The sequence below is a fragment of the Diadema setosum genome, chromosome 9, assembly GCF_964275005.1.
Source record: "Diadema setosum chromosome 9, eeDiaSeto1, whole genome shotgun sequence".
NCBI lineage: Eukaryota > Metazoa > Echinodermata > Echinoidea > Diadematoida > Diadematidae > Diadema > Diadema setosum.
Genome location: NC_092693.1, coordinates 29,331,963 through 29,355,997, shown reverse-complemented (window position 1 = coordinate 29,355,997; position 24,035 = coordinate 29,331,963). Strand labels below are relative to the sequence as shown.

At 37.7% G+C, this 24,035-nt stretch overlaps 1 protein-coding gene across 1 annotated transcript in view; it reads left to right on the top strand.

Moving 5' to 3' along the window:
* Positions 1-208: 208 nt before the first annotated feature.
* The window catches only part of LOC140233148 (ATP-dependent RNA helicase DDX1-like), a 36,064-nt gene continuing 12,237 nt past the window's right edge, over positions 209-24,035 (top strand). Inside the window, exons 1-24 of the mRNA XM_072313264.1 lie at positions 209-262; positions 2,796-2,847; positions 3,521-3,584; positions 4,162-4,191; positions 4,717-4,810; positions 6,239-6,286; positions 7,405-7,491; positions 8,071-8,154; positions 9,387-9,463; positions 9,993-10,065; positions 11,361-11,437; positions 13,146-13,199; positions 13,905-13,965; positions 15,200-15,261; positions 15,953-15,976; positions 16,397-16,449; positions 17,213-17,273; positions 17,750-17,821; positions 19,336-19,362; positions 20,025-20,114; positions 20,633-20,683; positions 21,724-21,798; positions 23,027-23,086; positions 23,955-24,006. Coding sequence (XP_072169365.1) covers positions 247-262; positions 2,796-2,847; positions 3,521-3,584; positions 4,162-4,191; positions 4,717-4,810; positions 6,239-6,286; positions 7,405-7,491; positions 8,071-8,154; positions 9,387-9,463; positions 9,993-10,065; positions 11,361-11,437; positions 13,146-13,199; positions 13,905-13,965; positions 15,200-15,261; positions 15,953-15,976; positions 16,397-16,449; positions 17,213-17,273; positions 17,750-17,821; positions 19,336-19,362; positions 20,025-20,114; positions 20,633-20,683; positions 21,724-21,798; positions 23,027-23,086; positions 23,955-24,006 — 1,444 coding nt within the window. The 5' untranslated portion in view covers positions 209-246. The remainder of the gene's footprint in view (positions 263-2,795; positions 2,848-3,520; positions 3,585-4,161; positions 4,192-4,716; positions 4,811-6,238; positions 6,287-7,404; positions 7,492-8,070; positions 8,155-9,386; positions 9,464-9,992; positions 10,066-11,360; positions 11,438-13,145; positions 13,200-13,904; positions 13,966-15,199; positions 15,262-15,952; positions 15,977-16,396; positions 16,450-17,212; positions 17,274-17,749; positions 17,822-19,335; positions 19,363-20,024; positions 20,115-20,632; positions 20,684-21,723; positions 21,799-23,026; positions 23,087-23,954; positions 24,007-24,035) is intronic.

The following is a 24,035-nucleotide window of genomic DNA, read 5'->3' as shown; positions in this document are numbered from 1 at the left end:
CTAAAATGGCCGCCGTTGGGCTCCATGGCGTACTACACCTGTTTACGTGTAGAATTGCGCATTACTAGGGTTGTGTATGCTCTAGATCTGAGGTCGAGACGTAGAGACACGTTGGACGCACACTCGGCCGGCCCAATCTAAAACGTGGACGTTTTCACCGGTACCAGGCCAGCCTGATCTTCCTCTCTGCTCTAACATTTGTTAGTAGTAGTACATCAGTGGCCACCTGCTTGACAGGTCGGAATTATGACTGCATTTGCTGGTAAGCGTTTTTCAAAGCTACTTTTTCTGCCAGTTATCCAATATTTGCAAGATACAGTGTAATGTTACTAGTATACGAACCCGTACTCTGCGGGACTGCGATCTACGGGACAGTAGTCCTACGCGACGCGGCGGTACATGTGGGTACATACGCTAGGCTGGGATGAGGTGAACACACAGTGCAGTGCAAGGCCAGGGCAGGGAGGCTAAGCTAGCAGACCGCTGTGTGTGCCTGCCCGACTCGCTGGCCGCTGGATGAATGACGGAGGAAATGCGTATAACATGCTGACAAATGCCCGAACATTTGTGGTGGGGGGTTACTTGGGCCATTGGGATTGTATTGGCATCATGGTCAACACGATACTATAGGTCTATACCTTGTCTATCAGAATCTAGCTAGAGTCTGAATATAAAACAGACATTATAGACATTAAGTAGAATTATCTATTTCGACTCTAATGAAACTAAAGGAAAAATGCAAGATCTCTTCCTGTAACTTGTAAGTTTTGTCAGGCTTAGCTAAGCCAGATGGTCTAATGTTAAACTTGACTTTGAATAGACCACGATGTGGCATAAGTTCCATAGATCTACGTATATTTAAACTGCTCTAGCTTTACATTTCAGCTCTGTGTACAAATACAATGTAGCAGCTGCTGAGCTGGCGCTTTTGCTTAGCCTACGTTAGACTCTATACGCCATATATTTCGCAAGTCTAAATTTTCACGAATCGGGAATTCCCGATGATTTCGCGAGTGGTAAAATATTGATCGTGGAGTCTTGTAATGAACAGAGAAATGTACATGCGTACATCACATCCACATCGGGATCAGAGTCATCAATTTCGCGAATAGCACCTGACTCGCGAAATATTTGGCGTATAGTGCGGTACATATCATCACATGAAATGTTCCATGAAAATATAATTCACTTGCATGGCCGGATGGCCATGGCCATGGGATGAATAGAAGGCTTTATTTTCATGGTATTAAAGCCAAATAAAAAGGAAGACTAACATAATGTTGAAGTTTCTGCCAGAATGTGTATGTAGGGACTCTAGGAGAGTGCATTTTGTACGACCGGACACTTATTTTGTGCTGCTTTGAATTCCATACTCAGAGGATGAAATTTCGAGCAAAAATTACACCAGTTAAATATTCATGCACCAGAACACTTATTTTGTGCTGCTTTGAATTCCATACTCAGAGGATGAAATTTCGAGCAAAAATTACACCAGTTAAATATTCATGCACCAGAATCTATCACCATTCATGATATGGTATACTTTTGTACCGAGCAGATGACAAAGAGAAAAACGGCAAATGAGGCTCAATTTTTTTACATAGACAATATAGTATGATAATAAAAGGTGTTACATGAATATTTCTAATAAAAGTAGACCTATTTATGCTATAAAATCTTGTCATGAATCTACATCTTCTTCTAAATCTGAGGTAAAATGTGAATTTCTTAGCATTTTGACATTTTTGTATAACTATTGCATTTTTGGCAATTTCTGGCAGTAACAATGCTCAGTAAGGCTAGGCTATGAAGTCCCATGAGTACTGGATGTCATTATTTCACAGATATGTGTGTGTGTGTGTGGAATTACCGTGCTGTCCGGTAGTAGGCCTATTAGCACCATGTCTGTTAAAAAAAAAAAAAAAAAAAAAAAAGGAGGATGAGTGAGACACATCAAAACACAGTACTCTCACAACATAAAAAAAATCATTTATAATAATAATAATAATATGAACACTTGTAATGCGCCGGTATCCATCATGAAAAGATGCTCATGGCGCAGAAAGAGAGGCAGAGAGAAAAAAAAACAGTGAAAAGGAGGTATTTAATCATTTTTTTGTTATCTTCTTGTTTTGTTTTTGTTCATTTGATTATTTGTTTCAACAGTTTTGATGGAATTCATGTATAGGGCCTATATATATATATATATATATATATATATACAGTTCGACATCGATTATCCGGCCTCCTTTTATCCGGAAATCTCTATTATCCGGACGCATTCACGCAGTGAAGGACTTTTTTTTCATCCAAAAATTGAGAAAAAACGCTGATTTTCATGGATCTATTTCACTAATTTCATGAGATGTGCATGATAGTTTTCTCAACATCTAATGAGGTAAAACATGTATGATTTTCACATAAAGATATACTTTATTTTTGTGAAGAAGGGACTACAATTTTGCGCAGGCTAGCATAGATTACACCACCGTTGCGGGGTACGCTACCTGCCTAGTTGCCAGTGCACTGGGACGGCAGCTTGGACGGCAGCTATATACATAAACATTGTGTCTCCCATATCCGGCCAATTTGCTTATCCGGATGAGCACCGGTCCCGACATGGCCGAATAATCGAGGTCGAACTGTATATATGTTTGATTTTTGTTTTGTTTTTCTGGATGGAACTATCAATTTTATAGGATTGAACTTTTTTGTTTTGTTGGTACTCACACAAAATTGACTAGTAGATTGTCTTGTATTTCAATTTCTTTTCTTTTTTTCTTCTTCTTTTTTAGAATTTGGATGCCTACCTGAGATCACTCAGGCTGTGGATGAGATGGGATGGCTGTGAGTATTTTGCTCCCAAACATTCCTCTTGGTGAATCAGGGATCATAGTTGTAGCAGGGGCGGATCCAGGAATGCCGTAAAAGGGGGGGGGGTGGGGGAGGTGCAATCAATATTTCTGGTGCTACTTCTGGTTATCATCTCATTTTTTCTATTTATTTCTTTTTTTTAAACAACAAATAAAGAGGGGGCGCGCGCCCGGTGTGCCCCCCTCTGGATCTACCACTGGTTGTATTATATTGAGGAAAATTGATGTATATATGAAGCTTTATGAAGTGATTATTTTTTCTTCTGTTTGTATGTGAGTCTGTTTATAACAGTTTTGTTAATTATAAGATGGACGTTATGTAAATTGGCTAAAATCTGTTCTCAAAATTTGATTGCAAAGTGTCTTTTTCCGGCTAAGATGTCCAATAATAGAGAGATCCTAATAAAAGGTAGGACCCACCTTTTATCAAGATCTTTGTTGTTTTACTTTTATTTTTAGAAATCTCAGCCATTTCAAAACCAGTTTTCATCAAGTAAACTTTGATTTCCTCTCAGAATTGTGTGCTCTTTAGTATTTAATAATTGGTTTCTAATCATCTTGCAAAGAGTTCAGATCTGAATCCCCTATCTCAACCAAAACTATACCATCTCTTTAACAATGGCAATACCCATTGCATTATTTGACAGATTGCCTACTGATGTACAGGCAGAGGCCATTCCACTCATTCTTGGTGGTGGTGATGTTCTCATGGTAAGTTCATTCCTTGGCAAGATTCATAGACAGTAATTTACCCTTGTCAGTGTCAGCATTCAGATGTTTCCCTAATTTCTGGAACATTCACATCACAAATTGAGTGCATATCATGTTGGTCATTTTAGATATTGTACTGTCTAGCCCTTTGTGATGTCACTGAAGGAATGATTATTGCTATTTTTAGTGTTAAAATAATTCCCACACACTCATTGCACTGGTTAACCCATTGAAGATGAGTCCCGAGTATACTCGAGCAAATGTCAATGGGAAATGCGTGTTGTAGCAAATCAGCTCGTCCTCAGTGAGTTCAACTTATACTCTCCAGCTGAGATTTTATATCTGTTTGCGACTGGAAACTAAAAAATCTCATTTATTGTCTCCTGTAGTCAATGATGTCAGCAAGTACCCGGTAATACACAATTAGATCTCTGTGTGAGTTCACTACTCCAACATTGTAACATTGTGACAGAAATATAGCCCTCAGTTGCCTACTATGTGTTGTTCTCAATGTTTACCTATCTAAACTTTTTGTGAACATTTCTTGAAATCTTACCCATGCTTGCTTTCTATGCAGGCTGCTGAAACAGGAAGTGGAAAGACTGGGGTAAGTAATTTTTTTCCCCTTGTATGTCAATTGTGTTTTGGAATATGGATTTTTGTTGAGTTAGTATAGCTCTTACCAAACAGACACAAAGATACTCCCAAGGACAAAACAGAAAAGGGCAAACATTATCTTCTGTGCTTGATTCAACAATTTTATGTAGCTATTTTCTGATCTTTGATAGTTGTGACAGAGGAGTTAGAATACAAGAAAATAAGATGTATTTAAATATTTGGATAAAACAGGGTAAATATGTGGAGTAAAGCCACATTTCTTTTTTTTTTTTATGAGTGTCTGTCTGTGTGATCCAGCCATTTTTTTTTCTTGTCTCATTTTTGTTTCCATGGCTCTCCTGAAATTTGTGAGAATTTGATTTGCTTTTTTTTTCTTCCATAGAGAATGCATTTTTTTTCTACCATAGGAAAAGAAAAGATTTGCTACTTAATGTTCAGACCTTCCATGTGTTAAGGCAATAACATTGTGCAAAGTTATTTGTTGAGATTTTCCTGTTTTCCCCTCTCCTTGTAGGCCTTCTGCCTTCCCGTCATCCAGATTGTTCATGAGACGCTGCGAGACAAGGCGGAGGGCAAGATGGAGGAGTCGGCAGCAGCGGTCAGCATCGGTGAGACGGAATACTGTAAAAGTGGACATTTTCGCGGCGTTGAAATTTTCGCGCATTTCGCGCAACCAGAAACTAGCGTAAAAATAAAAGCACACAAATATTTTTGCTTGCCTTATGTTCGCATACTTACTTTCTTGATTCCGCGGAATTAAAAATACGCGAAACTCTTCTTGCCGGGCCGAGCGCGAAAAATTAGTCACGCAAAAATATCCACTTTTACAGTACACACTCGGAACATGTACTATAGAATTGGTAGTGAGAATCCTGTGATCTCATTGGTCAAGAGCTATGTGCTGATTTTTTTCCTTGCCGCATGCTGAGTCACAATGGTAAACATGTTTAATATCACACACTTGTAGCAAGAGCAGTACACCCACTTGTAGCAAAGGTTCGCACACTAAGTAAGCGTTCGCGCACTCACTACAAGACACCTATTCGCTAAAAATCATGCATCCAGTACTTTTTTCCATGCATGGCTTTGAAGTACAGTACTGGATGCATGATTTTTTGGCTCTCGTCTATGACAAGCCAAAAGGAGATGCATCCAGTGAATATGCCATCAAGTAACATGATATAAAAATGGATTTTTGGAAAGAAAATTGCCCATTCTATAACACAGATGATGCATATGTCCTTTGGTGCATCAGTCGGAATAGTGTGCATGCAGTAACTATGTAATTTAGCCTAAACTCACTCGGCTTTGCCTCGTGGGTTAAGCATTCCATAGTAACCTTATGTAGACAATTCCGACTGAGGCACTCGGTCCTTGGGGTCATTTGTATACTGTATACGCCATATATTTATGGAGTCTATTTGTGAATCTTGACTTCCTGACAATTTTGCGAGTGGTTAAAATCACAATCATGGAATGCAGTGATGAATGGAGAAATGTACACATGCACATCTCATTCTTGTCAGGATCAGAGCAGATATTTTTGCCATTTTTAGATTTACGAATAGCACCGGACTTGGGAAATTTGCGAAAATAAAAATATTGCAAAATGTATGCCATGTACAGTAGATTGTTCGCATGTTGTGGTGCTTGCAAGGTCGGACCTATCAGTTACTGTGTGGACAAAAGTTAGCCCACATGTACCATGATTGGTTTCTTTCAGGATGAAGAAAAATCTTTTGATTTATGGTTTGCATTGAGTTATTGCATTGATTTAGTCCCTCTTTATCATATCATATCGTTTCTAGTTTGTAGAATCATTAAATTTCTCTGGATGCATTAGTTATCTTCGATAGAAAGAGGTGTAAAAATTATAACAGATTTTGATTTTTTTTTCTCTCTTCCTCTCTCTATCATTCTGTATGACTATCTGTATGTTTGTCTGTCAGTCTGTCCACCCCATTTCATCTGTGTCTGGTATCAATGATTCAAGGTCCTTTGATGTCATGTGTTTAATTCTACTTCCTTGGACACAGATTCCCCAGTCTGGAAGATGAATGTCTACGACAGGGGGGATGCCATGGGTAAGACATTTTTAACCATAATTGCAAGAGCCATCGGAACATCAACATCAAACTCAGGGTTAAAGGGGAAGTTACGAATTGTACCTGTACAGGCCAGGTGGTTATTTTTGTGCGAGTAATTTTTCTCTCTTGGCTGGGTAAGATAAATTTCACACATTTTAATTCCACAGAATCAAGACATTTGTTAGTGGAAGATATGACATGCAAAATATATATGCACATTTCTATTTTGTGTTGGTTTAAGGTCCTGTGAAATGCCCACAAATTTCCACACTGACAATTTCCACTTGTACAGTATGATGGAAAATTGTTGGCATTTTGAAATTTCTTAAAGGAAGAATTAGTGGCAAATCATGCTGAAATTGATTTTGTAATCATCCCTTACAATGGTTCCTGTTGGGATTACTACGGCAAACTTTGAATAGATTTAAAGAAGTTCCAGTGTAAAAGGAAGGATATAATACTACTCTCTAGTCTGTGTGGGTGAACTGCACTGCAAGTTGGTGTGCCTTTCAGTTGAGCAATATTGGGTGACAATGTGACCCTTACAAGATGAGGTCAAGGCTGCTACCAATCTTTAGTAATTGTGCTGGCAAGCTTTTGTCTACTTGGCGTGAGGAAGTCTACATCATAAGGAGTGGATGAAATCTCGCAAGCACAATTACTAAAGGTTGGTAAAAGCCTTTTAAACCTCCTATTGTATAATCATCCACATCTGTTGGAAAGTTTTATGTATCAATGTGTCCTTTTATAATGAGTGGGGCCCCATTCTATCAAAAGATATAATCAATTATAAATTTCCTTACCACACAGGTTGCCATAGACTTATGATAGAAATCAACTATATAATCAATTATAACTCTTCATAAAACAGTGTCCATTGTCAATTCTTGCTATGTTCTAAAAGCTCATATCATACTACTGATCCAAGTGAGCTAGATGTAATTCCAGTATGCATGTATATGCAGATAATTGTCTAATTACTAGTATATCAATAGTTGTTTAGTCATTTATTTGATTTGGGACTTTTTTTTGGGGGGGGGGGGAGGGGAGGGAAATTGGGTTCGATGACTGTACATTGTCTTCATTCTGTATTTCTCAATTTCTACTGTGTCCAGCAATTGACAAGGAGGGTTTACTGTGCCAAAGCCGAGAAATGCAGTCATGGCATGGGACACGATGCAACAAGGGGGTCACTGGAAAAGGTAAGGTCCTGAAGTCGCACCACTGTCCACTTCAGCAGATACAGGGGAGTGTGCACTGGAATGTATTTGTATTTAAGCGCAACACTTCTTTCTTTGTGTGTGTGTGTGTGTGTGAGTGTGTGTATGTTTGCGCATTATATTAGCAGAATACATCAATGAAGTTTGAGAACAATCCAACAATCAGTATAAAAGTTATTTACTTTTGAGAACACAACAACAATTTATGATGCCACAACAGAACTACAAAATGGAAACATGCAAAATTTTATATTTATAGCTATGAGAGAGCAACTGACTAATCTCCTTCAGAAAGCAGAGGAATAATATTACCTGTATAATTTTCTTTATATCATTTTTCTGCAGTGACGTCATGAACTGTCACACTCTTCTCATCCAGCGATAGCAGCACATTAACTTTTGAGGGGATCATCAGATTTGCCTCAAACTTCACTGATGTGTTCTACTAATATTGCTTTTAATCACATAGTCAACATGTTTTATACAATTTCAACATCATTTTTCATATGGTGGTCAAGGAAGGATTAAATCTCACTACACTGACATCTTTCTGTTGACCAGGAAAATACTACTATGAGGCTACTGTGACAGATGAAGGACTGTGCAGGGTCGGCTGGGCCACGGAAAAAGCTGATCTCAACTTAGGTGAGTACTTGGGTGACTTTTAAATGTGCCTTTAGGTGAGTACTTGGGTGACTTTTAAATGTGCCTTTAGGTGAGTACTTGGGTGACTTTTAAATGTGCCTTCTTGTTCACGCTGAAAGATAATCCTTCACACACACAGAGAAACTCCTACACAAACCTGTAAAGTATGTGTTAACTGGCCAAATTTGCTATGTGGTAACAAGCTGTGAACATTCCCTGTGAAATCTTGTTGCATCATATTCTCTGTCATTTATGAGCCAATTTTGATTCTGTTTGCTTTATATGATAGCACTACATGGGAGCTTTGAAACTTCTACACAGAATTTCAGTTGTGACCTTTGACCTTGACCTTTGACCTATATTGTACATTATGCTACAAAATGCTACTCCTTCGCCATTTCTAACCCGATTTCGATTCCGTTTGCTTTATGTGATGGCACTAGGTGAGGGCTTCAAAACTTCTACACAGAGTTTTGACCTTTGACTTCTTTGACCTTTGACCTTGATTTCTGACCTATATTGTACATTTTGCTACAAAATGCTACTCCTTCGCCATTTCTAACCCGATTTCAATTCCGTTTGCTTTATGTGATGGCACTAGGTGAGGGCTTCAAAACTTCTACATAGAATTTTGACCTTTGACTTCTTTGACCTTTGACCTTCATTTTTGACGTTATTGTACATTTTGCTACAAAATGCTACTTCCGGCGGGGACATATATTATGCACCGCGTAATTTCTACTTTTCCTTGTATGTCATTCACTCTGTGTCCATGAAAAAAACGCTGACATGAAAAGTAGTCATGTCACTCAAACAAATGCTTCCTTTTGTTGCAACATAGTTGCCCACTGTGCCACCTACGACATAGCAAATGGGAATATTGTCGGACATTGTTTGTCCTGGCACTTCGCAAGAGGAGCAGAATGCACCTTACTGACGCCATGATACCTAAGCTCACCGAGTCTGACTGATCTTGATCAAGTGGCCACCTGTCAGGAGCTTTCAATTTTGCCATCACTCTGGATGGCCTTTGTGGACAGGTTTGATGTCGTGGCTACGAAACAAATGTTGCATTGATTTTAGAAGAACAAAACTGCTAAAGGAGCCATTTTGACTTCGTCCTTATCGCCACAAGCCAATGGACTGTTTCCTTTGCCGTGTATTTGCTGTTTGCCGTCTTGTTGTTTTGTTTTTGCCAGTCATGTCCCTCTTGATTGTTTTGATATTTGCAGGCACTGACAAGTTTGGCTTTGGCTTTGGAGGCACCGGCAAGAAATCATTTGGTCGTCAGTTTGATGATTATGGAGAGGTAGGCACCTCAACTCATTCTCTTTCACCGTTACGTATTAACCAGTTTGTCATTCATGTCAATTTGTCTGTTTTCAATTATTTGAATCTTAAATTTCACTGCGCAATGAATCATCTTTAATACATTCCTCTGCGGAATGAATCCTGCTTCACACATCGACACAATGGCTTGCACGTCTGTTTAGCTGTTTTTCTATCTTTGGTAGCATTTCCTCGTTTTATCTCTCTTTTTTTTTATCATTGGAAGTGTGTTACAACACATGAATTTTGTTGTGATATAAGTAATTGCTAAAAGTATTACAAATGTGACAATGATTTGAGATAATGGAATTTGTTTCAGCAGAATTTGGAGTTGGTCACAGTAGTGAAAGCTGATAATATTTAACCTATTGTCATTTTCACATATCATACGATACGAACTAGAAGATTTTTGCCACATATGGTCTGCGATTGAATTTGATTAACAATGGTAGCGAAATGTTAAAAGTTATGCAAGTTTCTTTCTTATTTTCTCTTTTTATATTTCACAGGCATTTGGCAAGGACGACACAATTGGCTGTTATTTGGATCTGAACAAAGCAGAAATATCCTTCTCCAAAAATGGTAAAGACTCTTTATCTTTCTTTTGTTGCATTGGAATAACCCCAATGAATTAATTCTCTTGGGTCAATGAACTAACTGTTCACTGGACACCTATTTCTCTCTTTCCTATTTTCTTTTTTACAACTTAAACCAAATTAGTTTGCCTTCCATTGTAATCACAAACAATTCAGAATTATTACCTTTCTACAACAAAACTAAAATATGAGTGTGCACTTTTACCCATCATGATTTCTTCTCCTTTCTGTCTTTAACCCGTTGAAGACGAGTCCCAAGTATACTCGCCAAGTATCTATGGGAAATGCGTGTTGTAGCAAAATCAGCCTGTCCTCAACAGGTTAAAGAATAAATTGATATCTCTGTTTTCATAGTAGATTCTGTATCAGTTTGGTCACATTGTTTTGTCATAATCTTGTTGTGTGTGTACAGCCATGATGGAATGCAGTACACATGAGAATGCAAAGCATCAGTCTCATATAGAAGAGGAAATCTGTCTATGCTGAAAACCACAGACTTGGAAAGATTTGCCTTTTGATATTCTCTGAAGTTGCCCTTTACAGTTTATTTTAGATGAGTATTTCATCTGTGAATGCAATGCTGCACACTGGCACTGGTCCGACAGTCCCTGACCAGCAAAAAATCACTGTTGGACCAGTAGCTTTTTCAGGAATGGACCTGTAAAAAATGGAAAAATAAACTGGGTACATACTGGTCCAGCAGACAGGTTGGACTGGTAGAAAAATGGGTTATTGGGCTAAATACTGGTTAATAGTAAGGTTAGAGTAAAGATTAGGGTTAGGTTTAGGGTCAGGAGTTTGGGTTAGGGTTGGGATTAGGTTCAGGATTAGGATTAGGGCCAGGGGAAGGGTCCAGGGTAATTGCCCAGGGGCTAAAGGTCTGGGGTAATTGCCATGGGGCTAATTGCCCTAGACCCAATAGAAACACCAAGAAGGAAAAAAAAAGAGAGAGAGAGAAAAAAAAAAACAACAAAAACACGGCAACAAATAGATTATTGAAAACCTACCAGATTTGCGAATTTTAAATGCCTATTGGGATATATTCAACATATAAATATCTCTGTAAAGACTCTTTGGAACCTTTCTTAATGTATGAATTTTGCCAGCCCAGCTTGAGACACACAGCTGAAGAGTATAACTTGGGGGGGGGGGGGGGGGGGGGAGTAAAGGAAAATTTGTGATTCTACAGTAGTATTTTGTACATAAGTACCCTCTTTTATGTTAGTCCATACCAGAGGAAGAAAGAATCTTTTTTTTTCTCTCTCTCCACTATGTAAATAGGACGGCACCTCGGACATGCTTTCACTATACCTGGCCACATGCTACAATACACATTCTATCCAGCAGTGGTATTGAAGGTAAGTCTATTACAAGAGTAGATTCCCCAATGCCTTGATGATGATGATGATGATGATGATGATGATGATGATGATGATGATGATGATGATGATGATGATGATTATAATTGTGATGATGATTGTGATGGCCGTGATGATAACGATGATGACAGTCACAGTGATGATGATGAGATGATAAGGATGGTGATGATGAAGATGATAATGATTATGATGACGAAGATGATGACGATAAAGATGATGATGATGGTGATGATGATGAAAATGATAATGATGGTGATAATGATGAAGATAATGGTGATGAAGATGATAATGATGGTAATGAAGATAGCAATGATAACGACAATGATTGTCATGATAAGATGATAGTACATGGAGGGACGATGATGCTGAAGATGAAAATGAGACTTGTTTCATATTATTTGTTTGACTATACTTATATGTCCTGTTTCACAGCAGTTTACAGCAAATACAACTTATGCAACTTAGAGTGATCGTTTTTTGAATCTTTTTTATGAGCAGTCACTTAGGTTCACATCTGGGTATTTATAGAACTATTTTTTCTGTCTTATCTGTTTGAGTGTGTTATCTCACCTTCCGAATATCGTAACACAACAAACAGATAATAGAAAGTGAGTGTAACTTACTGACAAGACCAAGGTTTGTTTGTTTTTTTCTTTGTCCATCTTAGCTTTTATCTAATTTGTATATGACTGAATAGCCCTTTAATAGGATTGATAGAAAAGAGTAAAACAGTGTGCTGTATGGATCTTACTTACACATAAACTTGTGTGAATCTGCATGATACTGTAATCTTTCTTATCTTAATATCGTGGCCCAGCTACTGTATACGCTATAATTTTCGCGTACATAAATTTTCACGAATTGCCGCTGTCACACATTTTCGCGAGTGGTTAAATTTGCGATTGGGGGACCAGAGAAAATATGAAGTGGCAAAGAAAGTGTGAATTTTCAACTTACTAGCAAATAAGAATGATACTAGTTATACACTGCATGAAAAAAAAAAAACTTACCAAACTCTCCAAACTAGTAAGTTAGAATTCAACATTTTTGAAGTGGTTAAGTCCATCGCGCTAGATTTGTGACGAGTGGTCCCCTTGCGATAATGGATTGGCTCTCTACAGTATTCGTAAGTAGACGTGGACGTGCTATTTGTACCTAAACAAGCTTAGCCAGTATGGTCTGTTCGGAAATCCGTGACATGGTATACTAGTACTGAAATGTTCGTATCATCAAGGCAAGGGATTCATTTTGGAAGGTAATATTTTTGCGTGTTGTTAATTTCGCAAATAGCTCCCGACTCGCGAAATTCGCAAAAATTAGCGTATACAGTATTAAAGAGTAACTTTGATTTGCTGACAAGACAAAGGATTCTTTGACATTGTACTTGGTATGAAATGTCATTAGATACTTGTATAGCATTAGAAAGTCCTTTGTGTATAGAGAGTGAAGCAATTCAGTAGTAATCATGCTGCATGATTATTTTTTTTTTTGATCTAAAATCTTTCTATGTTGTTGTTTGTTTGTTTTTTAACTTTTAAGTAGGAACTAGAAGTATGTAATTTATGGTAGGAAATTCACCCTGTTTACTACCTGTCAAGGTTGAATAGATTTGTGTCAGAAGTTGGATGAACATATTGGATATTGCTACATTACTATGATGTCTTCTTATAATTCCTTTGATCCACAGAATGCTGAAATGAAGTTCAACTTTGGACGAACCCCATTCAATTTTCCACCCACCGTAAGTTTGCATCTCAAGCTGCACGGACTAGTCCCTTCATCTGAAGTCTGCAATCTGTATTTTATTCTTTGGCACTCTTTCTGTTATAGTTTTGGTTGTGGTCTTGATAAAAGTTGGGTCTCCACTTTGTTCTTAGATATCTCAACCATCTTCAAACTAATTTTCATCAAATAAACTTTAAGTTCTTCTGATAATTGTAGTAGCTCTTTCAAATTTCAAAAATAATTTCTTATTATATCACAAAGAAAAATGATAATAAATCTGAAGCCCCATCTCCAAGCAAAGTTATACCATCTCTTTGATTAATTATGCGTGAGACCTCATTGCCATTTTGTTTTCTTTCATTTGAAGATGGAGGATTTTTAAGATAGAAAAGATGATATTTTAGTAATGTCTGGAGTCTGGTGATTACAAATGAATTTCAGTGTTTCGATTCATAGTCTTAGTGCCAGTGATGTTTTGTTCTTTTCATTTTTGTCTGGTCCATTTGTCAATAATCAGTTTGTATGTTTTGTTAATTTTGGGTATGTGTTCCTTTGCGTGAGCAGTTTTGTGCAAGGGGGCTGTTGAGTGGTTTTTTCATGTACCAATTACATACCATGAGTAGCTGTGAAAAAAAAAAAGTTAGCAAAGAAAGAAAACAACAAGTTGGAAATATGCTGATGCCACATTGTTAATTCATTTCTGTTATTGTTCTTCTCACAGGGTGGCTACATTTCTTTATGTGAAGCTCCCCCAAACTTCACAATCACCTCTCCAAACAAAGGTAAGCAAATGTGGCGCTATATTTCTCATTCTCATTATGCCTCCACCCGAAGGGTGCCGGAGACATTATGTTTTTGGGTTGTCCGTCCGTCCATATGTACGTCCGTACGTACGTCTGTACTTGTTTACAAGAAGGTTGAGTAATATTGAGTGGAATTTTACCAAAGTTTGTCCAGGTATAAAATATGATGGGGCAATTACTTGATTAGATTTTGGGTGAAATCGGCTGTGGTCAGAGGTCAAGATCAAATCATGAAATTGTATGCGTTTACGCGATAACTCAAGACTGGATGAAGCAAATTTCACCAAACTTCATCCAAGGATGACATATGATGGGGCAATTACTTGATAAGTTTTTTAGTGAAATCAGCCAGAGGTCAAAGGTCAAAAGTCAAGGTCAAATCCTAAAATCTATCTTGTTTATGCAATAATTCAAGACTGGATGAAGCAAATTTCACCAAACTTGGTTCAAGGATGACATATGATAGGGCAATTAGATAAGTAATTTTTGAATGAAATCAGCAAGAGGTCAAAAGGTCAAGGTCAATTGCTCAACATTTCACTATTTTTCCCATATCTATGTAATGCCTGAAGGTTTTTTCTTGAAACTTAGTGTATATACATGTACTACCAAATAAAGCTTCTCCAGAGAGAGTTTCAGGTCATGAGGTCAAAGGTCAAAAGGTCAAACAGATGAAAATGTTAAAATTTAACTTTTTTCTCCATATCTCGCAAATGGTTCAAGGTATCTTCATGGAGCTTGGTACATGTACTGACTGGCAGGGATTATCGAGGGAATTTAGGGGTCATGGTTCAAAGGTCAAGGTCAACTCAAAATTTCACCATTTCCTTAGGAGAACCATGCATTATGGCGGAGGCATACCAGTTGCCATAGTGACATTTCTAGTGTTTCTAATATTTTATCGTCATTTTGTTCCAAGTTTTGTGCCTTTTGAATGAACAAGTGTCTCCTTGAAGTGTCATTTAACAAGTAATACAACATTCTGTTTCTGGTTTTGCGCTCGGGTAATCCCATTGAAAGCATAAGTTACGGACGTGATGGCAATATTAGAAATATCTTAAGTGACCATTGTCAAAATTGTTCCAATTTGTTGTTTTGCAGGTGCCTGAAGAATGACTCTTGTTGGTCAAATGAGGGCAGCATCATTGAAACACAGTTGTGTATTACCAATCATTGCCAAGTTTTAACTTTTTATTTCTGGCTGTGCATTCAGGTAGTGCCCAGAAAGGAGGCGCTAAGGATGCTCCCAATGCTCCAAAAGCCATCATCATAGAGGTAGGCTTGGAACTTCAAACCGTATTCCAGATGACTTTACTAAATGGGGTCAAATCATGTAGACAAAGCAGAATGTAAAAGTATTATTAAAATCAGACGTAAGGAAGAACATTATTGTTGTTGTTTTTTTAAGTGAAATGAAACATTAACAGTGGTCATAGTCACATTTTGCAAATAACATGAGGTGATTACAAGGTAGTCATTACTTCACTAGCCACCCAAAAACCCATACACATGTCTTTTAAGTAAAATTTTTGGATTTATGAAAGAGAAGAAATTGTGACCTTTGCATCAAAATATTGTACAGTTGGAATGAGATGATGGAAATGGATGTAGTAGTAGTAGTAGTAGTAGTAGTAGTAGTAGTAGTAGTAGTAGTAGTAGTAGTAGTAGTAGTAGTAGTAGTAGTGGTAGTAGTAGTAGTAGTAGTAGTAGTAGTAGTAGTAGTAATAGTAGTAGAAGTAGTGGTAGTAGTAGTAGTAGTAGTAGTAGTAGTAGTAGTAGTAGTAGTAGTAGCAGTAGGAGCAACAGCAATATTAGTAGTAGTAATAGCAGCAGCAGTAGTGGTAGTATGGGTTGAAGTATCATTGTTGTTATAAATATTGTTGCATAATACACATACTTTGCACTGAAATTCCTCAGAACTTTATTCTATGTCTGAAACTTTTTTTTCTCTCTCCATTTCTTCCAGCCTTCTAGGGAACTGGCTGAGCAGGTATGTCAAGTGTAGATATGTGTGAGAGGATTGTTCTGCTTGTGTCAGTACACAGTGTAGTTTATTATAATTTTACTTCATCGTGATTTTGACTCACCCTGTATTCTTCCTGTGTTGCATTTATTTGCCATTTGTTTTAGTTGACTGTTACAATTTAAATCATTGAATGAGAAACTCGGTGTAGAAGAATATAGTAGAAGAACATAGGGTCCTGAATTTAGGCAAACTAATGTCATTAATTGGGGAAAAATGATTTACTTGTAATGCCACTTTGATTTACTTATAAATGGGTATGATCACTGGTTGGGTGTTTGGTGTATTCTTATTTTCATAAATACTGTGTAGCAATATTTAAGATTCTCTTAACATACTTTTGAGTAGACATTACAATAATTGTCACTGCTTTGTTTCCTTTCATAGACACTGAACCAAATTAAGCTGTTCAAGAAACACATGACAACACATTGTCCAAGGTAAGAGAGGCAATGGCAATAACATTCCATTCGTGAGGTACATTTATATGTATGTATATATATATGTATATATATATATATATATATATATATATATATATATATATATATATATATATATATATATATATATATATATATATCCCACAAGGACCTAATGCTTATTAGAACTCTATTATAGGTCATTATTTGTGTGCAGATTTCCTGTCCAGGCACCCTTGGCCTCATTGTAAACAAAGGAGGTAACAAGTGATCAATGATGTCAAAGACAGCACATTAGCACTTGCATATCTTGTTTTTGGTATTTTAGCAAAGATAGTTTATGGAGAAAAAAAGAATAATATGAAGTGTTTCCAACACTGCTGATCACAACTTCATTATGATGACTGACTGTGACTGTGCCACTCATTCGCCTTTCATGAAAAAAAAAAAAAAATGTTTGCCATTTCTGCACTAAATTCAAGAATCTGTATGGACCTCATATCTGTTGACATCCGAGGTGTTGTATAAAACATATAGTATATGCTCTGTACTTTTGCAATGGAACAAGATATTGTACCAGGTGAAAGATGATGCGCCTCTATTTTTCACCTCATGCAAAATCTTGTGCAATATCATTGCACCCCGCAACCATTCACTATCTGTATAAGATCCCCTTATCATGTTCATTTTCTCCCTCCCCCCCCCCCTTTTCCCTTCTGATTTTTTCCTTCCCTCTCTCACTTTAAATGATGTGATACACCCATTTCCTTTTCCATACCAGGGAACTGTTGATCATGGGTGGTCAGTCAGCCAAGGATCAGGTGGATGCCCTGTACAGAGGGGTGAGTGTAGGGAGTAGCACCCAATAGCCCACCCAATAGCCCACCGTTTATATAGAGCACCACAGAACAGTCACAAGTCACAGTACTCACAGCTGCCATGGCAGCAGCTTAGCAACGACCACTCATTTGCAGGGATTTTGATTGCTGCTGCAGTTTTAGTGATTTTTCTAACTCTAATTCTAATTTTAATAGTGGTCCATATATTGTCATGCATAATTTGCTATGTAACAACATGTCTAGTGGAAAAAAGTGATAATACCAAAAAAAATTTATCCAGTTTGCTGGTTTTGTATTTTCTTGTTTGTTTGCTATGTATTTCTAACTGTATTTCCACTATCACAAGGAGCTCTGAAATGCTTCTCATAACTTCTGTTACTGTTGGTGGCATAGCACATAAGTATGATCTTGCATTGCTTATGCCACAGCCTGCCGGACAAATGGTTTTGAAATTCCGATTTTGTCTATTTTCACAACAGGTGGATATCGTAGTCGCCACTCCTGGCCGAATCGATGACCTGATGAGCACAGGAAAGCTACTCCTCACACAAGTATGACTCTACTCTTCTAAATTGATAAAAGCCTTTGCCTCAACTGCATGTGATTAAAACACTTAAAAGAGAATGATTTTTGCTTCCAGCTGTAGTGATATTTTTAATGTCTTAGTGTACGTTAAAGTACTATCCATGCCAGATACAATATTGCATAAAGGAAACAGTAAATTCTGTCTCTATATTTAATGGAATAGGGAGTAGAAAATGGTGGCATTGTGTCATAATTCTATTAAAGTGTAGCTTCACCTATACATACATGCTTGCGCACTCTTGAGCGATGAGGCTTGAAAGCATTATGATGGTCTTGCTAGGATAAAGTTTGATTTAATAATCAACCCCCCCCCCCTGCGTGGCAGAATGGTCGCGGAAAATGTCGAGGGGGGGGGGTTGATTCATATCCCCCCCCCCCCCCCCCCCGCCCTTTTAGGGTTAACCCTAACTAGGCCGGGCTATTTAGGTAGATCATAGAGCCGGGGGGGGGGGCCTCCCAGGCCCCCCCTCCAGATCTCGGCCATTGACCGCGCGATCGCGACGAAAATTGGCACACACATTGCCTATGATGTAATCTAAAGTACTACGAAGTTAGATTTTAAAAAAATTGTCGTTTATGCTAAATTATGCTAATTTATGCATAATGATGCATGAAATCGGACAATTTGGTATAAATCACTAAATAAAGCTCCAAATGGGCACATTTTTTGTGTAAATATTCTTTTAAGTGTCCTAAGCAAACATAAGAGAAAAAAATTGAGCTATCCGAAAAAATTTCTTAAGTATTTTATTGTTTTTTGAATTTCTTATGTATTTCTTTGTTTTTTCAACTTTATGTTTTTCATTGTTTTTTCGATGAAACTTGTCCGCGACATTGTTCCGAACAAGAAAATATGTTATTAATTGATTTTAATCAATAAAACCCCAAAATAATCATGCTTTTATGAAATTTGACTGTAAGCACAGTTTCCATTGAAATTGTACACGAATTCACGTTTTTGAGCAATTTTTGGTCTGACATGCATGTACATATTCATGCGAAACTTCGGAACCGCGTGCCCGGGCATCGCAAATTTGGTGTCAAAACATGCGGGAGACTTGACAGAAAAAAGTCATGAAACGTCGCGGCGATAGCTTTTCACGTTCGCGATACATCGCGCTGAACGTCGAGGGGGGGGCCTCGGAGGCCCCCCCCCGGCCTAGTTAGGGTTAAAGTCAATTATCAGTCAATTTTCAGTGGCATTACAAATGAGGGAATTAACATTACCATTAAAAAAATATATATTTTTTTCTCATTATAGCTTTGTAATGTTAACCTAATTTTTTAAATCCTAGTCTGATGTTATACACCATGTTTTTCAGATTTTGTAATACTCTTTGTTGTTACTGGAGAGAAGTTTTACTGCTATCTTGAAATGTTCATGGCCCATGAGCATGGGAAGAAAAAAAATTGTTGACAAAATGTAATTGATACAGACTTTGTTTTTCAAGCTACTTTACAATTTCTGATTTCTTTGCAGGTGCGATTCTTCATCTTGGATGAAGCGGTGAGTCTACAGTGTCAACATTACTCTTCATGTAAATGCTGGAGAAAGAGAGACATTTTTACCTCCGCCTAGGAAGGAGGAGGTTAAGTGATCATTGGCTTTGGTTTGTCTGTTTGCAAAACAACTCAAAAAGTTGTGTACGAATTAGAATGAAACTTGCATAAGAGGTCGAAATTGACACAAGGATCACCTCGTTCAATTTTGGTAGTGATCCAGGCATTTCTATGGATTTTTGAAGGATTTTTCATCTTTCAGCATGTAAGGTCAACGAACTTGGGGATCAAGCTGCGCGTATACTTGAGGTTTACATACGCACACTACTAAACCGAGCGCTCTGCTCTGGCAAGGCGCTGTGCAATGATGTAACAGTAGGCTTCTATTTTGGGGAAATTGCATGCGTGTATGGGTGGAAATGAGTTGCTGGCGTAGTGGAGGTCTGTGCTCGCCAAGTGCTTTTCTACTTGGCATGTATTTTTGATATCTATGTGTGTGTTGGCTATAGAAATGTTATCTCAATACAAGTACAGGCTGTACCTTGGTATATGTGACAAATTGTTGAAGAGTGATTGTTGCAAAACCCTGCATGTAAAAACTTTTACCCAGTTTGCTTCATTATTTTCTATGACTTATCAGGGCTCTCCTTTACTGTATCCACCTCACAGGATGGTCTGCTATCAGCTGGATATGGTCAGCAGATAAGTCGCATGTGGGAGCAGATTCCTAAGATTACTAATGATGGCAAAAGGCTTCAGGTAAAAATTAACTAGTTGACCTCGACTATGACCCGACATCACAAGCGTATGTTGTTTGTTAAACTCTTTTCTCATGCACAGTGTTTAGAGGTCCTCAGATACAAGGATGAAATAGAATATGCAAGAAGTAGAATTATTAGAGATGTATACAATATTGTAGTGGACCTATATTTATATAGAAACTACTTTTCTTTTTATATCTTTCATAGTTTTACTATAAACATGTATCTGTTTTAAGCATGTCATGATAGATATCATTACAATAGCAGAAAATGAACATTATTGATACTTGCACATGTTTCTTCTGTCCATCATTAGTGAAGCAAGAGTTCCCTCCCCCATCGGTTTATGTAAATTTGCTGTTATTAAGGCATGAAAACACAAGTTTTGACCTAAAATTTTTCATACAGTCTAATAATTGGTAGTTATGATGTGATGTCAATAAACAATACTTTTGTGTGTGTGTGATGGAGAGGGGGCTGATAGAAATTTAACATCCTTTCCCCTTTCCATTGAAGATGGTGATCTGTTCAGCCACTCTCCATTCATTTGATGTCAAGAAGCTTGCAGTAAGTGGTCAACAATCTTCTGACGATCATACCTACACTGTATATGAATTCATCAAAATTGCCTGTCTGCTATTGAACTGTGCTCCAATTTGATATGTGTCAGAGCATTTTTAACAGATTGGTGGTTGAGACTGAGTTGTTTGCTGGTCATGCATGAAGATATGATAAATCAGTTTAACCATGACAAGCTGTCCTGCATAATGTGCACCTGTCAGACTGACTAGTTATGAAAATTGTCTGTCATTAGTAAGACTTTCTGTAATTACTTCCGCCAAGGGAGGAGGTTATGTTTTCATTCATTCATGTGCAAAATAACTCAGAAAGTAGTTAATGGATTTTGATGAAACTTACAGGAAAGGTTCAGAATGACACAAGTAACAAGTAATTAAATTTTGGTAGTGATCCGAGATTTTTTTTTTTTTTTTTTTTGAATTTATGAAGGGTTTTTGATATTTTGACAGGTAGGGTCAATGAACTGGGGAGTTCAAGCTGCGCATTTTTGAGGTTTTCAAACTCGCACTAAAGTGCGTGCTCTAGTTTCTGTTAGGGCGAGGCGCACGCCGTACAGCTGAGGGCTTATGACGTAACAAAGGCTTCTATATTGGGAAATCAGGCGATTTTTCAGCATGTATACCTATGGGTGGAAATCACTGATCTCTATATGGAAGAGCCTAAAGAGCTTTTCCCCAGTGGGTGGAGAGGAGAAAAATCTCTTTGGGAAGAGCAAGATCATCGGTGGAAAGTAGCTGCTTGGCGGAGGTCTGTGCTCGCAGAGTTCTTTTCTAGTTTATTTATGCTTTTTGAAATACAATCAAATCTCCTTTGCAACCATTAGGCTAAAATGTCACTAAATCAATTTATTGTTGATATGCAGTGTTATATTTAGCAGTTTGTTGCGTGAATTTGTTCTCAATGCTAAAAAGTTGTAAATATGAGCTAAAATTTGTTGTCTTCAGCTCCTGTTCAATCCTTGAGTGCTTGTACAGTAAGAAACAAAATTATTTTTCTTTCCCCTTTTCTCTTCATCACATTTCTTACAGGAGAAAATCATGCACTTCCCAACCTGGATTGACTTGAAGGGCCAGGACAGTGTTCCTGAGACTGTTCACCATGTGGTCAGTGTTCCAGTCACACATTGCCACAACTCTACCATACCCCTGCAACACCCATGCCTCATCTCCACCACACCTACAACATTACACACCACACCATTGCACACCACACCATTGCCCACACCATTGCCACACCCATTGCCACACCCATGCTACACCTACAACACATGTGTACATCTAAACCATGCCGTCACCACATAAGGCAATGTGATATCAGTTATAGTAATTTAATAATGCGAGATGGCTTTAATGTTTCACCAACATAAGGTTATATGCATCCTGCAAGGACAACATGTTATGATATCTTAGTCATAGTTAGTCAAACAAAATTCTCAAGACCCAAGCACAGTTTTGGTTACCTCTCTGTCTCCTTGAAGTTACCGTTTAAATTTTTGATGCTGTACAGAGAAGTGTTGGTGCAATCTAAGTGTAAATGCTGATCAGAACATGAAGTTAAATTACTTCATCCATAAATGCTCTTCCGGGATTAACAATCACAATGATACTCATATTGAAATGATCATTATCACTTTCATTGCTATAAGCAGAGACAAATGAAATAAGAAAATCAGGGGATTTCTTAAAATGTCCTCCATAATTCATTTTGAGTACAGACTTCGAACAGTCAGAAACAACTTATCATGCAGAGTGTGTTAAGGAGCATGATAAGCACAAAAGACACAGACATTTATTATTTGGTTTTGACATGATTACACACAAACCACAAGTATCTGTATGCCACATGTTGATTCATAGATGTATTGTAAGACAATACTGCAGAGGAGTGAACCACATTGAGTATTCTTGTTGTGTCTATTGTTTTTGGTTGCAAAAAATACTTGCTGACATACGCATGGTAGTTGATACTTGATACAGGATTTCCCCAGTTGGGACAAAGAAATTGTTTTGACATAGGCAGTGCGCCGACTTGTGAGCGTCAATTTACACAAAGGATTTCTAAAACAACATAAACACAAAATCAGGAGTTTTTTTTCCTTGGCATTGGCAAGTGCAATGTTGACTGTTACAAGGCTTACTCAGGGATGCCAATTTTCAGGCAAAAGCCTGAATTCAGGCCCTGGCAGTTACAAAGGTTAGGCCTTTTTCATGTACAAAGGAGCTTCATGTAGATGTGTTTCAGACTCTCTCTGTGATTCAAACTGGCATCCTTGTTGACAGTACAACATGTATATATGTGTCTCATTTTCAGTGTTTTCTATGTTGATTGTAGGTGTGTAGAGTGGATCCCAGAGAGGATACAACATGGCAGAGGAATGGTGGTAAGGTTCAGGTGAGTTCATCTCCTCAGTAGGTAGAAAATGAATAGATTCCTTCATATGTTTTTTTTTTTTTTTTGTCATAAAGGCTTCATTGATTCCTAACCAGTGATTCCATTCATTCACTGACACAGTGATTGACTTACTTTGTTACGGTGGATCTCTCACCAAAAATTGATTTAATTGTCATTTTCTGATTCTTAAACATAAACTCTGTGTGCAAAATACAATGTAGTTTTTAGCAATAGTTTTAGTAATAAAGTAATTTTTCTTGTGACTTTGACATCCAGAATACAATGTCCCAAATTTCTTCCTAGTCACATGACTGAAATGTCATTTAGTTTCACTCTAGACGCTCTCTTGAATGATAAATGATATTGTTAGTAAATGTAACATTTGTAACCGATTGATCAACGTAATAGTAGCCATGACAAAAGAATTCATGGGCAAACATTGATTTAGGACAATTTACATCTACATAGGGCAATTTGTCAATGCTATAAGGACTACAACAAGCTCTGGCTCTCGGGCGGAAGCTCGCTGGTGTTAATGAATTTAAGATCATTTGTGCCTGTCTGGTCATGAGGAGGGTATAGGTTCAAATCCTGTTCGAGTATGTATGCCCATGTATTCTTTTGTCATGGCTACTATTAGAAACACTGATTAATTCAGTGCTTATTACATCAATGTAGGGCACTTTGTAAATCAGTTGCAATGAAAACAACTCGGTAGAAGAATTTCATCAGTTTGAACAATTTGACATTTAGTATTTAACAGTCATATCTTTATTCAGATCATCACTTTGGTTTGAAAGAAATGTTTACTGTAGACGAGCCTTTGGCAGTGAAATGACTCGAGATGTTTTGCATTTTCTCCATGCAGACTGATGGTGTTCATAAACAAGATCAAACCCGCTGGGGAAGCCATGACAGAGGTGAGACATTCATCCTCTCTTGCTTCAGT